A 15,639-nucleotide genomic window follows, 5' to 3' on the forward strand; every position below is an offset into this window, starting at 1 on the left:
AAGGTCCCCCAGGTACACACCTCCCAAGGAATAGAGCCCCCTCAAAAGCCAGGGTCCATAGTCAGTAGGCAATAGGCTACTCTGCAGTCCCCTCCAAAAGCCCCTGTCCCAGTTGGGTCTGTCACAGAAACCTTACTGAAAAAGTATCTCCATAGAAAAACTTTTATAAAGCCTTCTGACTCTTCATTTTCCATTATACAAATAACTGTGACAAACATCATGCTACATGCTTATACACCAAACTGGTAAAAGTGACAAATAGGTTCATTTAGGCTCCCCTAACACTTGTGCAACTTGTCATACAACTCAAATTCTCATGACAAGTTGTTCCCCATGTTTTCCAATGATAACCAATTATATATGTGTGACTTAAGGTTGCAGTGACTTTAACCGGTTGCCGACCGCCGCAAGTACATATACTGCGGCGGTCAGCCCCGGCCAGGCAAAGTGACGTATGGGTACGTCACTAGCCTGGGAGCCAATAGCGGGCGAGCGCGCGCCGCCGGAGGCGCGCTCCCGCCTCGGCTCGTTCACGGACACCTCCATGCGCGTGACCGGCGGACCCGATGTCCGCCGGTCACTTGCGATCGTCTGCTGTGAAGGGAGAAAGGCAGGCGGCTAATGTAAACAAAGCCGCCTGTCAGTCTCCCCTGTGTAAAAGCACTGATCTAATGGTCCTGCTATGTAGGTCCGTTGATCTGTGCTGTTACACACACACAGCCACATCCCTGCACAGTTAGAAGCACGCCCCTAGGGACACACTTAACCCCTCCTTCCCCAATAAAGTTAACCCCTTCCCTGCCAGTGTCATTTTTACAGTAACAGTGCATATGTATTGCACTGATTACTGTAGTAATGTCACTGGTACCCCCAAAAGTGTAAAAAATGTCAGTCAAGGGTCCGATCTGTCTGCCGCAATGTCGCAGATCGCCGCCATTACTCGTTGAAGAAAAAAAAAAAACAACAAAAATGACAAAAATCTTTTCCTTAGTTAGTAAACGCAATAACTTTTGCGCAAACCAATCAAAATACGCTTATTGTGATTTTTTTTTACCAAACATAGGTAGCAGAAAACAAATTGGCCAAAAATTTTAAAAAATTTAGATTTTTACATTTTTTTGGGGGGGAATTTCAAAAAATGTGAAAAATATTGTTATTTTTGCAAAATTGACGCTCTTTTTTTGATTATAGCGCATGATCAAAAAATCGCACAGGTGATCAAATACCACCAAAAGAAAGTTATATTTGTGGGAAAAAAGGACGTCAAATTCGTTTAGGTACAGCGTTGCACGACCGCGCAATTGTCCGGTAAAGTCACGCAGTGCCGAATCGCAAAATACCCCCTGGTCAGGAAGGGGGTAAAATCTTCCGGGGCTTAAGTGGTTAAAGTAGTTCATGCACTTCTTTGGTCTGACTTTCATGCAACTTGAGGGCCATAGACTTCAATGTTAACGCTCAAAAGTTGCGTGAAAGTCGTTCCTGAATGTTATACAGTGCAACAGTTCTCCAATATCACTGCTCAAAGCCAAAGTCGTATCCGAGGTGCCCCCATCCAAATTTGCACCAAAGTTGCCCTCTAAAGTCTGCCCAACTTTGGAGTCGTATAAGTGTGAATGGAGCATTAATGTGTTTATAAATGAATTCCTGTATGTGAACATTAGCGTTCTTCTAATTATACCCTAAGGATTACATAAGAGTTATTGTTGTGCAGCCAGACAATGGGCAGGATCGGATGCTAAGCCATAGTTTCTTCTCCATATGTCCTACGCATCCTGTTCAGATAGGCCCCATAGCGCTCACGAAGATGTTTTGCTTACAGAAAGTAGTTTATCTGAAGTCATTTTTTTTTTCCTTTTTGAAGAAAAAATAAGGTTCACCAGTAGTACCTGCTGTAAATATGTCCTTGCTTTTCCAGGCACTGCTTCTGGGATTATTTGCGGGGGATTAGAGGGCCAGACATTGCACTACTCAGATGTTCTAATACGTATTCCCAGTTGTTTGGCTCTGCCATCCCAGAAGCTATTTCCAAGTTTATAATATTAGGACAAACCACTTGGTCGCAGTACCAGTCTGCTCTGGATGAATGAACCTGTGTTTTTCCTTGTCATGGTGCCCAGCATTTCTGTTTCCAAGCATATAGGCCTTGTAGCTAAGGAGGTGAAAATGACTTATATGTTCTGTCATAAATGTGTTATTTTAAGCTGGCTTTTATGGAGGACATTTCTGCACCATGTTTATTTATTAGTGTTTTTCTACCAGAACATTAAATCTGTTATATCTCTCCTACCTCGGCTGCGTTTCCTTAGCACTGTTTTTATAGAGAGCAATGTTCAGTCATGATGCCAAACAAGACCTATCCCTCCATTTTGAACTTCTTCTGGCCAAATCCTCTCATTCCACAAGACAAGAGTGTAATAATTATCACATGTCCCTGCTTCTGAACAGAGGAAAATTTCCTCACTGACTTTTCCATTTTATTTCTTTTCCCAGGTGTTAACTCCTTCATGGTTTACATGGCCTATAAAGATTTTTATCAGATGTCCAACACTGAGGTAAATTATCTTATATTTCCTTTGCTTCTGGGCAAAAGTCCAAATGGAATGAACTGTTTTTTGCCTTTCAGGTCTGTCTCTGCTTGAAGCGAGGCCATGTTCTGATGAATTACAATGTGTTTACAAGTTTTTATCCAATAATATAAGACTTGTGCCGTTTCTGTGAAATATCATTTATTCAAACATGAGCAGCACAGCTGTCTCACAAGGACCGGGGGGGTTTAGGGGATTTGTTTTACGAAACACGAGGATTGTAGGTTCAAGGCTGATGTGCTAACGTTGATGTTCAATGGTTTTCTCTTTTAGCTCTATGAGATCTTCACTTTCCTGGGAGGACTGGGTGCGATTGCTCAGGTTCATGCTGAGAATGGAGATATCATCGCCCAGGTAAAATAGAAAATAACTTTATAAAGTGTTTGTGTGTGTGTAAGGTGGTTGTAGGTGGTTTTTGATACACCAGCAAAGAGAATGATGTTTTACAGTTAGTGGAGTTGATTAAAGAGGTTGTAAACCCCCCCCCCCCCCCCAAAAAAAACCCTGTAAGACAAAGGCATAATAAGCTAGTATGCATCGCATACTAATACTAGATTGTAAGCTCTAACAAGCAGGGCCCTATAAATCCTCCTGTATTGAATTGTATTGTAACTGTATTGTCTTCCCTCATATTGTAAAGCGCTGCGCAAACTGTCGGCGCTATATAAATCCTGTATAATAATAATTATATTAGCTCATTATGAAATAATTATCTTAGAACGAAGCCCCTGCAGTGCTGCTCGCTCATCGGTGACACGGCCAACATGTTCTGCTTCCTGGTTCGTGTCCTCCGGCCATCTGATTGGCCGGAGGCGCGATGACATCACTCCCACGCTTGCGCGCGGGAGCTGTCGTTCATGGCACAGGGCTCTGAAGGAACGGCACGGCAGAGCGCATGCGCCGATGATGTCATCAGCTGCATTAAAAGTAAATATTTCCTAAAAGTTGCATGTTTAGGAGATATTTACAGTACCTATTGGTAAGCCTTATTAAAGTTGATGTCCTTTTTTTTCCATAAATACAACAATTTTGATTAAAAAAACAATATTTTTACTTTCTGTTATAAAATATATCCAATAAAAACATTTTAAGGCATCCAATTCGCATGACAGGAGAGTGTGCCCGGCTCTCAATGGGCGGCTTGCACAGGGGTCCTGTACATCTTTGGCTCCGTTTCAGGTCTGAATCCAGGCAGGAGAACAGGGACACACTGGACCCCTGCTGTGACCCACATTAAGTGTGAACCCAGCCTCAAAATCGAATTTATTTAAAGATTTAGGCCAATATGTATTCTGCTACATATTTTTGGTAAAAAAAATCACAAAGTGTATATTGATTGGTTTGTGCAAAAGTTACAGCGTCTACAAACTATGGGATATTTTTATTCTTTTATTTTTACTAGTATTGGCGGCAATTAGTGACTTACAGTGGGACTGCGATATTGCGCCAGACAATTTGGACACTTTTTGGGGACCAGTGACAATAATACAGTTATCAGTGTTAAAAGTAATATGCACTGTCACTGTACTAATGACACTGGCTGGGAAGGGTTTAACATCAAGGGCGATCAAAAGGTTAAATGTGTGCCTAGCCTGTGTTTTTCTAAACTGTGAGAGGTTCTTTTACTAGGGAAAGGCATGGATCCATGTTCCTGCTTTGCAGCAGTACAGGAGCCATACCTTCCCTACAGACAGTACGGCAATCTGCCTTGTTTACATAGGCAGATCACCATTCTGCTTCTCTCCTCGATCAATGACAGGTACCGGTGGACATAGAGTCTGCGGTACCCGCTATTGGGCTCCCGCTGTGATCACACGCACACCCTACCAGCAAGAGCCGGATCATGTATATATCTGTGATCCGTGCACAGGTGCTGCCCTGTAGCAGTAAAACTGCTATAGGGAGGCCCTGAACTGTTTAAATTAAAAAGGTCTTCCTGTTTTATGAATTGTGTCCATTCAAGCATCGAGCATTGTTAAACAATCTGTTTATAAAATGTATTACATTTACAGTATATAAAGTAGTTGGGGTGTGGATTGTGCACCTTGTAAGTGTATTTTCTTGTCATCCAGTAAAATGTAAAAAAAAAAAAAAGGTAACACCTGCTCTGTGCAATGAAACTGCACAGAAACACGAAACATCTCTTTTCTTGCATGTAGGTATGGTGAGGTAAAGTGGCGCTGCCTAGTGATCTAAAATTACAATAAATGCGGTTGTTTTACGTGAAAAGGTGCTAATTAATAAGGTGTCTTTTAAAATATCAAGTTAAATAAATATGTTGATAAGAGTATATCTAAAGTAGTAAAGTGCAAGTGTGCACAAAAAATAATATATATACTATATAATACTGGTTGAAATCCAAATTATGAAGATGAAAACAGTGGTTCTTATAGTAGGATTGAAAACATAGTGCATTAACAATAATAAATACAAACAATTTTAAAAAGTGCTCGTGCAATGAACCAAAAACAAACAGTCCATCGATTAGTAAATTGCTGAGTTAATCCGTGACTAAAATATATAAAGTTGATCACCAATAAATATTCAAGTGAAAAAATAGAGTGTGTTGAGTGCTCTCTTTAAGGAGAGGGGTGGGTGGTGGGCAGAGACACGCAGGTGCACCCCTCTTATTCCTCCCGCACTCACCGAAGGTAGGTACCCCTACAGGGGTAATGGGCCTTATTGCAGCGTAGTCAGTATGGCTCCTGTAGAGGGATGGGGGGAGGGGATACCCCCACTTTAGACCAGGTAATGGAAGACTCCTCTTGGATATGTACGATGATGATGAGAGAAAGAAGTGCCAATATAGTGATGTACCGTAATATAAAGTGCTTTATTAAATTTAAAATAAGTCAGGTACTCACATAAATAATCAAGACAGTAGGTAATCAAGCAGTAGGGGCCGCGAGTTCCTCGCTAGCGGCCACTTCCGGGACACCGTGCGGTTCAGCGGCCGGATCTGCGTTCCAGTAGGGCGGAAGTGACGTAATCGTGCACGACGCGTTTCGTCAGAGCTGACGTCATCATCTCTTTTCTTGCAGTCCCCTCTAGCATTTTAGGCTCCTGCCCTTAAGGCGCCTCCTGTAGCAAGCCAGGTTCTAAGGAAGCAACAAAGCATGCTAGCCCCCATTGGGTCCTTTGTTGAGCTGTGTACATCCATAGACACATACATCGGCAGTAAGCCATTACCCTGCTCTTTCCTCACAGAAGTTTGACTGATAGCAACAGGAGCCTATTTTGCTGTGAATGCAGATAGTGAGGGGAGCAGTGCTAGAGCTGGAGACAGCCCGGAGAGGTGACATGGAGCAAGGTGAAGGTGACCATAGAAAGCAGAGCCCAGCCAAATTTCAATCCGTGTGTGTCCACAGCTATCGATCTACTTCTGTTCAACCTGTTGGATAAAATCCGCTCTATCAGCAGCTGGAGCCGATGGCTGCAGTGCTGATCTTTATATTCTGACAAAGCGGGAATCTCCTTGCTGTCAGACTACAAAAGCACAGCGGGGGGGGGAATCCTCCATGCACTTCAAATGGGTGGATGGAGGAGTCTGTTCAGTTTTTCCATTCAGCTTGCAGAAAAATTAAAAACAATTGAACTGTGTTTGGCCAGTTTAAAGCCTGATACACACTATTAGTTTTTTTCCGTTCAACCTGTAGGTTGAACGAAAAAAAACTGTCAACTCTGGTTGGAGTTACTTTACTAACTATGTAAATTTAGTATAGCGATCTCCCCCGCTGAGCTGTTGTCTTCTGACAGGGGGACGGTCCCCCTGTCAGAACACTAATCAGAGCTCTCTGCCATTGGCTGAACGCTGATCAGGAATCGATCAGCTGCTGGTTTTCCAGCATGCACGTCCGACAGACCGACATACACACGGGCCGAATGTCAGACATTTTTTTTTTTTAACTGGCAAATATCTCCTGAGGGAAGAGGAGGACGACAGTTAGTGAGGTAGGGAGTCTGCACACGCCACACCTGTTGAATCTTAAATAATGCAGCTAAACCTGTTAATCTTTGCCAAGTCGCTGAGTTAGAGATGTTAAAATGACATTAATTAAGAATGCGAAGACCTGTATATTGGGGAGACAATATAATGGGGGGAAACCCTACAGGTCAAGACGCAACAGCTTTCCTACATCTTAGGGAAAAGGGACATGTTAAGGGAGAAAGCTATTTTGGCTATACTTCTCCTATGGATCACAGGAGTGCAGCTCGTTCATCCGTTTTCAGCTGGTCCAGACTGTGAAACCATATGGTCAGAATCCACCCAGAAGCCTGAACCGACAGCTGGCTCAGCCTCTCAGTGATCTGCTGAGAGCCTGAACCAGCCGCTCATGCTCCCTCCACAGCCCAGTGCTCCAGTAAGTACTGGAGGGAAGAGCAGAGAACCTGAGTCTAACAGTCACCGCTCCTTGCTCTACCGTATTTCAGAGCGCCTCCCGGCGCTCACGTGACCAGTTGCCTCTCTCTTCCTCTCCTCCCGGGCTGATGTCAGTGGGAGTTCTCAGCCCCTCCCGCTGTACCTGTCAGACTGGGAGAGGAGAGAGCCTGCCATGTGAAATGACAGGATGCACTCTGAAATAAGGTAGAAATCTGCTTTTTTTAAATAAAGGACATGCAGTGGGGCACATACGGTTACCTAACGGGGTGGATTGTAGGGACATGACAAGTGGCTTTACAACCACATTAACATCTGCTTTGACACATTCTATGGTGATTGGATTAGGGTGTCTGTGCTAGTTTGGTTTTCCATCACTCTCTCTCTCTGGGGGACAATAGTCACCAGGATAAACAAGGGTTAAAGGCTAAGAGCCAAGTTCACCCTTTCTTTTCTTTTCTTTTTTTTTAAATTCCAAACCCCCTATGTACCAATATAGCATTATTGTACTTATTTTGTAAAAATCAAAAAGCTTTCTATTAATTCTACACATACTTACCTCACTCTCTTCGTAGCAGTTTAAACAATGCTCAATTACTTCTGCCTCACTTCCTTGTCAGACTTTAGGCCATTACACACGAAGGAGTTGACCAGCTGATCTCATTAGCACACACTGTTCTATCAGAATACCGCTACCTATCAGATTCTGCAACAGGAAGTGACGAATGGACTAGAACAACTTACTGCGCCTGCGCCATGTGTTCCAGTAGGTTTCCTAATGTGACATAACATGAAGCAGAGGCGGACATCTTCTTACACCCACCCTCAAGTCTTGAATTCTACATTTATTGTAATTGTATTGTACGTAAACTCAGCTTATACACTGAATCACAGTATTACATTTGTATTATTTTTGTATTCTAGTAAGTAGAGCGAGAAACCTGCATGTAGAAGGTGGCAACGGCCATCTTGGTACACTCCGCACTGCTCAGCGATAAACTGATTATATAGTGAAATAGACTATTTTACTTGGTCACTGTGAAATAGTCTATTTCAGTATATAAGGTCAGTTTACTGCTAAAATAAACGTAAAATTTATTTTATTCAAGACTTGCGTGGGTGTAAGAAGATGTCCACCTCTGCTTCGTGTTCTGTCACATTAGGAAACCTATTGGAGCGCATGGTGCATGCGCAGTAGGTTGTTGTTCTTGTCCGAACGTCACTTCCAGTTGCAGAATCTAATAGGTAGCGGTATTCTGATAGAACACACACCCTGCATCATCTACCCTCAGCTGGTCACCTCCTTCCTGTGTCATGGCCTAAAGTCTGACCAAAAATAAGGCAGAAGTAATTGAGCAGTGAAGAGAGTGCGGTAAGCATGTGTAGAATTGTTGGAAAGCTGTTTTATTTTTGCAAAATAAGTACATTAATTCTATATTGGTACATAGGGGAGCTGAAATTAAGAAAAAGAAAACAAAGGTGAACTTAGCTTTCAACTATGCAAACTGTAAGGCACGCCATACATTATACAATTTTCCTTTAGATTTACCAAAACCATATATTATGAGGTCAGACCTAAACACTTTCATTTTGTATGGAATCATGCAGGGTCTTGTACTACATAGTTGAAGGTAAATCTAAAGGAAATTGAATAAGAACATTGTACCATGTATGGCCAGTTTTTGACTGCTGTTTACTTCTATTAAACAGCACAATACAGTAAACCCCCCTCCATCGCTGGGGTTATGTTCCAGACCCACTCGCAATAAGTGAAAATCTGAAAAATAGAAATACCCTATTTTAAAGCGGAGTTCCGGCCTGAAAAAAAAAAAAAAATGATAAAAATACCCCCGGGACAGTCAGGGCTAGTGCATTTCAGCAATGATAGCCTCTGAACTGTACCCGGGTTCACTTACCTTTTAGAAGTAATACTTACCTTGAAAATTTCTTGTCCAGCGCTGCCATCTCAGGTGTGGGCAGCTGAAGCCAGGGCGTCCTCTTTGGTGTCCTCTTCGGTCCCAGAATGCCCTGCACCGGCCCCGCTCGTCAGTTCTGGTGCAGGCGCATCATCCCTGCACAGCTACTGGGCATGCCCAGAAGCTGTTTAGCAGGGAATGACGCGCCTGCGCCGGAACTAACTAGCGGGGCCGGTGCAGGCGCATTGATTCCTGGGAGCGATGACGTTCAGCTCCCAGGAGTCAACGAAAGGAGTTAGTGACGGCAGCGGCCATGTCCACAGAGGGAGGAAGAGGAAGGAAGGTAAGTATATTTTCTTTAAAAACAAGGTAAGTGAAAAAAAAAAATTTAATGATCCAATTGTTTTATAGGTAATTTTGAGCAAGTGGAAAGTGAAAAATAAATTTTCAGGGTGGAACTCTGCTTTAAATACACCCTTGGCATGTTTTTTAACTTTCACTGTACTTTTAAAAGCATTTTAAGGTCTTTAAACACACTTTTAAAACAATAGAAACACATTTAAACACACAAAAGATACTGAGAGACAGAGCAATGAAAACACAAAAATATTGAATTAACAATGATTTAATTAATAAAACAATAGTAATAGGTCTTACAGAAAAAAAACGCAAAATACCGGGACCGCGAAATCTGAACCGCGATATAACGAGGGTTCACTGTAGTGTTTTTTTTTTTTTTTTAGCACAAGCAAATGCATGGTTTCATACTGCAGAAGGTATTTTTGTTCAGGAAATCTTTTCCCTAAAGCAAAGGCTTTCAAGTTCATGTTGAGAGACCATACTGTCCCAGAATTCTGCTATGGGGCCCTGATTCTGTCTCCTAACCAGCCGTTGTACTGATGGAGTATGTTTTGGCTGATTCGCCTGTGTGTCAGTAGAAACGTAACCAGAATCTTTTCCAGGCCTCTGAACTGCATCTGTTGGCTCTCTGTCATGTTTCCTTTTTAATTGATACAAAATGTTATTTAGAGGTCAAGAATGCAAAATGAAGATGATGAAGTCAGAGAGGGGAAAGGCTGCTGTGCCCCAGAAAGGGGACAATGTATCTTCTGTGGAAGGCTGGAATTATTGTCCAACAAAAAGATTGCCATCTCCAAGTGTAAAGCTGTATGGAAAGAAAAACAGAAAAAAAAGGAAAATGTTTACTGACTGAAATTCTAGTCACTGCTGTTTCCGTAATTAAAATTGTCAAAACCCAAGTCGAGCCAAAACCTTTTTTAGTGTGTGGAGGGGTTCGAATTTCTGTCAGATTGTAGATCATTCTTGTGTCTCTACAGTGGACCTTTCTCTTCACTTCCTGTTTTGACTGACACCCATGGGCACTGGACAGGAAGTGAGAGGAAACGAGTCAAATGGTAACACAGGCAGCATGGTATCTAACCCTTTCAAACTCTAAGGCTACGATCACATGTGGGCGTAGCGGATCGTGGGCAGAATCACCACGATTCTGCCCGCGATCTGGAAATCAATGCAAAGCACAGGCGTCCCGCGATTTGCAATGATTTCCGGATCGCAGGCAGAATCGCGGTGATTCTGCCCGTGATCCGCTACGCCCACATGTGAACGTTGCCTTAAGAAAAAAAAACTTTATTTGAATTACTTGTTTTTAAGCAAGTTTTTCTTTGTTCTTGTATTTAATAAATGGGCCCCTTGGTGTTTTATATACTATGTATGAAAGTGATTAGTTTAAGCACAGGCGTTTAAGCCAGGGGTCTTCAAACTATGGCCCTCCAGTTGTTCAGGAACTACAATTCCCATCATTCCTAGTCATGCCTGTGAATGTCAGAGTTTTACAATGCCTCATGGGATGTGTAGTTCTGCAACAGCTGAAGGGCCATAGTTTGAGGATTCCTGGTTTAGGCTAACAGAATGCTTTTGTGTATTCCCTAAGGCTATAGAGGAATCCATTGATCTACAAAGTGTAAAGATAGCCATAGGCGGTTCGAATCTCAGCCGGTCCAGCAGGGAGCGGCTGAGTTTTGACCCATGTATGGACAGGCTGAATATACCCAAGTTGATTGATCGATCAACTTGGGTACAACCAACCTGTCGGATTTTACATGCGATTATTGCTAGCGGCTATTATAGTCACTAACAGTAATCACTGTGTTCTCCTTGCGGTGACAGCCTCCCCCCCTGCTGGGAGAACACAATAGCTCCACGGGAAGGATTCCCCCATCAACACAGTCAGTGAATCAAGCGATTTCCTTTCCTGCAAACCATAGTTGTAGAAGAAAAAATCACTCTGTCTATGGTTGGCTTTAGATTTGACCCAGAACAGGAGGTTTGCTGGAATCTCCTGAGATTATTGGCTTCCACGAGTATTAGGCCCCTTTTACACGGATGTCATCTATTCAGTCGCGTTTTTTTCAAAGAAAAAACAGATTCAGTTTAGGCATCTGTTTTCTGTTCAGTGCAGTTCAGTTTAGTTTATATCAGTTGAGTTCAGTTTACATCAGTCTACATCTGTTTTTCTTAGGCCCATTTCATGCAAACGGACCGCTTTTGTCTGTTTTTCAGATGGACCCGATCAGACCCTCCATTTACATCCTCCTACATCCAATCCGATCTGCTAAAAACAGACAAATGGGGATCCATTCCCCTTCCGTCTAGCGGATCAGATGGCAGTCAGGTGTAAATGAAAAGTCGGTCTGTTTACATCCGACTGCCCATAGAGGAGAGCAGGCTGTGTCTGTGAGCGGACACAGACCAGCCATCTACCTGCTTACTGGGGGTCAGCGGACAGATTCCCTGCTGAGCAAGCAGATTCCTGGCAGTGTCCGCCCCCACGTGGAAGGGGGCCTTAGTTGTTGCAGGGACCAGTCAGAGGTGACAAAAGTATAAAAAAAAATGTTTCTTGCCTAAAAACGGACATAAACTAAATGAATGTAAACGGGTGGCATCCGTTTACATCTGTTTAGTTTCAGCGGATCTGGATGTTGGCTGTTCCAATTAAAAGATCGGACCTGAAAGGACACAGATGTGGGTGGATGAAAACAGATGATCATCCACTTACATTCACCCACCTATAAACAGTCCACACAAGGCAGCAGCAGCACTCTGGAGTCCCATAAACAGTACACACAAGACAGCAGCAGTACACTAGAGTCCCATAAACAGTACACACAAGACAGCAGCAGTACACTAGAGTCCCATAAACAGTACACACAAGACAGCAGCAGTACACTAGAGTCCCATAAACAGTCTACACAACACAGCAGCACACTAGAGTCCCATAAACAGTACACACAAGGCAGCAGCAGCACACTAGAGTCCCATAAACAGTCCACACAACACAGCAGCACACTAGAGTCCCATAAACAGTCCACACAAGACAGCAGCAGCACACTAGAGTCCCATAATCAGTCCACATAAGGCAGCGACACACTAGTGTTCCATAAACAGTCCACTAAAGGCAGCGACACACTAGTGTTCCATAAATAGTCCACACAAGGCAGCAGCAGAACACTAGAGTCCCATAAACAGTTCACACAAGACAGCAGCAGCACACTAGTGTCCCATAAACAGTCGACACAAAACAGTAGCAGCACACTAGCCCCATAAACAGTTCACACAAGGCAGCAGCAGAACACTAGAGGCCCATAAACAGTCCACACAACACCGCAGCAGCACACTAGTGTCCCATAAATTGTCCACACATGGCAGCAGCACATTAGAGTCCCCTAAACAATTCATGCAAGGCAGCACCCATAGACATACATTGTAGTTTAGTCTACATCCATCTAAAAACTGACAGACACATCTAGACTGAACTCCCATGTAAAAAGGGGGTATTTGTTTTGTTGTTTGAAAATTAATATTTTAAAATATATAATAGAAGTGCAGTTCCTGCCCTTATGGTAACCATACATGCTTCGATAAATGATTAATTTATTTTCTGATTTACCTTATCCAGGAATAAACGATCTTTAGTTGACAACCCATTCGATCGATATACCACACATGGGGATGTACATTTCATAACTTACAATGGCAAGTTATCAGTCACATCTCTGTTCCCACCATGTAATCTTTCAACCTAATCAATCAAATTATGATCATATTCATCAACTAAGTATCTAAGTGCTGCCAATTGATCCAGAGCAAATTAAAATATTCCGCCCACCCAGTCAATATGATTAAGTTTGATTGAAATTGATTATAAATTGACCGGAAGGGAAGTTATGACTATTCAATTTTTTTCCGGATTCAGTTTTTTTGATCGAATCGCATAAAAAGAATTGAAGTGTGTGTGGTCACTTTTAACACAAATTGAGTCTCAATACTTGGCAGTTTGACTTGCTATTTCTATTCTGAATTTGACATGTTTTTATTCTAGGCAAATGTTTATTTCACACATTTCCTGTCCAATTTGCATTTAATATAAACTGTAAATAATTCTATTTTCAGGAGCAACAAAGAATGTTGGAAATGGGTATTACAGGACCAGAGGGCCATGTTTTGAGTCGACCTGAGGAGGTAAGATAAATAATAATACCATGGGATCCACAATCAGATATAATTCATGTGAATGTCAAGGTAAAAAAATTAAACAAAATGTTTTAATAAGAAACACGGTGATATACTGTGTGTGTATGCATATATATATATATAAAATCAGCACATATTGGGGCACATAAAAAAAATTAATGCAAAGGGAAACTGGTTATTCAGAAACAATTACCTTTTGAATACAAAGGACTCTATTTAGCTACACACAGTGCATGTGCAGACTGTGTACATGCTTTGGATACTAAAAGCAAGAGCAGACAGTGGTGCCACTGTACTCTATATAGAAGGTATTGCCTAGCTGGCAATCTAGAACAGGATGCATCAACTTGACCCCACCAAAGCTTCTGCAGGGTCTTGTTGTTTCTTGACATCAGCAGTTAGAAAAGTACTTTTGGCTCCACTGTAATCTAATTTAGTTCCTCCACTGATTTAAATACTTGCTAATTTTAAGAGGAGCTCTTACAGGTTTTTATGGCAGAAAGGTACTGCAGGAAGGGTATATTTATCATAATATAGAGCAGTGTTTTTCAACCAAGGCACCCTTTACAATCTGGCAGAATCCCGAGGCACGCCTACATTTTTGGTGCATTTTTTGAAAGCATGCCAAAAATAAGGGACATAAAAGAAGTTTATCAGAAACCGCAGGTAACGAACATGAAAGCCACGGGTATCCTGTGCTACACCTCTGCGACGGCAAAACTGCAGCAGTCGTGCAAGTGTAATACAAAGGAAAAAAAAAAACATAAGCAGAATACATTATATATATAAAAAAAAAAAAAAAAAGATGTACTGTTATCATTATCAGTATAATATAGTAATACAATAATTAAAGCAAACATTTTTTATATACCCACCTATATTTAAATTACATATATATTACATTTACAAAGAAATCATCAAGGTGATCTTGTGTACTAACAAAAGGAGATGAAAACAGCTGAGAGGAACACTGTTCAAGGGTAGGTCAAAAATCCCAAGCAGTACATTTATTAAGTAGGGTAAAATATTAAAAAAAGGTAAGCCACATAATCCTGTGTACCTCACAGAGCTAACATGCAGGCACAGAAGATCCTTCTTCCTGGTTTCTCTCCTCTCACAACAGCCAGCGTCTCCCTGCTCTAATGTCCAGCAAGCCCTTGCTTGTGCGCCCGACCCGCCAATAGCAACTGATGACGTCATCGGTTGGCAGGACACGGGAGGCCTGCACAGCTTCCCAAATGCCTGTGGCAGCGGGAAGCATGTATTAGACAGCGGACCAGCACCGGACCGGCACCGCTGTAACAACTGACCATCCAGCAGACCAGCCGGCAATCATTAGCAGATTACTTATGGTTGAGAAACCCTGATATAGATGTATAATCAAGCCTGACTTTTTTCATGTATTTTTTTAATTTCATCTCAGGTTTAACACAGATATGTTTTCAGTAAGAGCAGAATGCAATGATGTTAATTCCTAGTGCACACAATGAGAAAAATGAACAAAAATTACCGCTTTCAAAGAAATCATACGACAATCTGATCGTTAGGACACAGCTTTGGAGAGTAGTTCATGCAAAATTATCCGAAGGGACAAACACGAAATTTTTTCTCGTACTATACCAAAACAAACAATTTTTATTTAATCAGTGCAGTATTCGTCCGAAAAAAATACGAAGACCACGCATGCTCGGAAACTTCAGAATACATTACAATGCAATACAACACATTACATCACTACTGAATTCTTATTCTTTCGTACTAGAATTGTCATAACATTAGTAACCTCTTCATTTTCAATATGAGACTTCAAAAGAACAAATTATTATTCCTCCGATATTCTCATCGTGTGTACGAGGCTCAAGCAAACAGTAAACTGGTTGCTTTAGGTTAGTGTTCATTTGCCATTACCCATTGCGCCTTATTTACATATCCATTTTGAAATGTCCATCTCTATGTAGCTTATGGCAGGGGGTAAAAAAATAAAAAAACAAATTAAGATTGGTGCTGGAAAATATTCCACTTATTAAATTTTTTTTCTGTAAATAAACTTTCTAGCATCATTAGAAAGAAGAGGAATTCAACTACAAGGCTACACTGCTGACACATGTCAAGAAGTTTTACAGTGCAATAATGGAACCCAGACTCTTTTTGTAAATTCTCCCACCTGATGCTGGGAAATATCAATGCACATATATATACCATGCCCCTG

At 41.8% G+C, this 15,639-nt stretch overlaps 1 protein-coding gene across 2 annotated transcripts in view; it reads left to right on the top strand.

Annotated features, from left to right (window-relative positions):
* DPYSL3 (dihydropyrimidinase like 3) overlaps positions 1-15,639 on the top strand; it is a 282,052-nt gene that overhangs the window by 233,268 nt on the left and 33,145 nt on the right. For both annotated transcript variants that reach the window (XM_082252872.1, XM_082252873.1), the window contains exons 5-7: positions 2,491-2,552; positions 2,859-2,939; positions 13,350-13,418. In XM_082252872.1, coding sequence (XP_082108998.1) covers positions 2,491-2,552; positions 2,859-2,939; positions 13,350-13,418 — 212 coding nt within the window. The remainder of the gene's footprint in view (positions 1-2,490; positions 2,553-2,858; positions 2,940-13,349; positions 13,419-15,639) is intronic.

Source organism: Pelophylax lessonae (genome assembly GCF_965119305.1).
Source record: "Pelophylax lessonae genome assembly, chromosome: 4".
NCBI classification, from domain to species: Eukaryota; Metazoa; Chordata; class Amphibia; order Anura; family Ranidae; genus Pelophylax; species Pelophylax lessonae.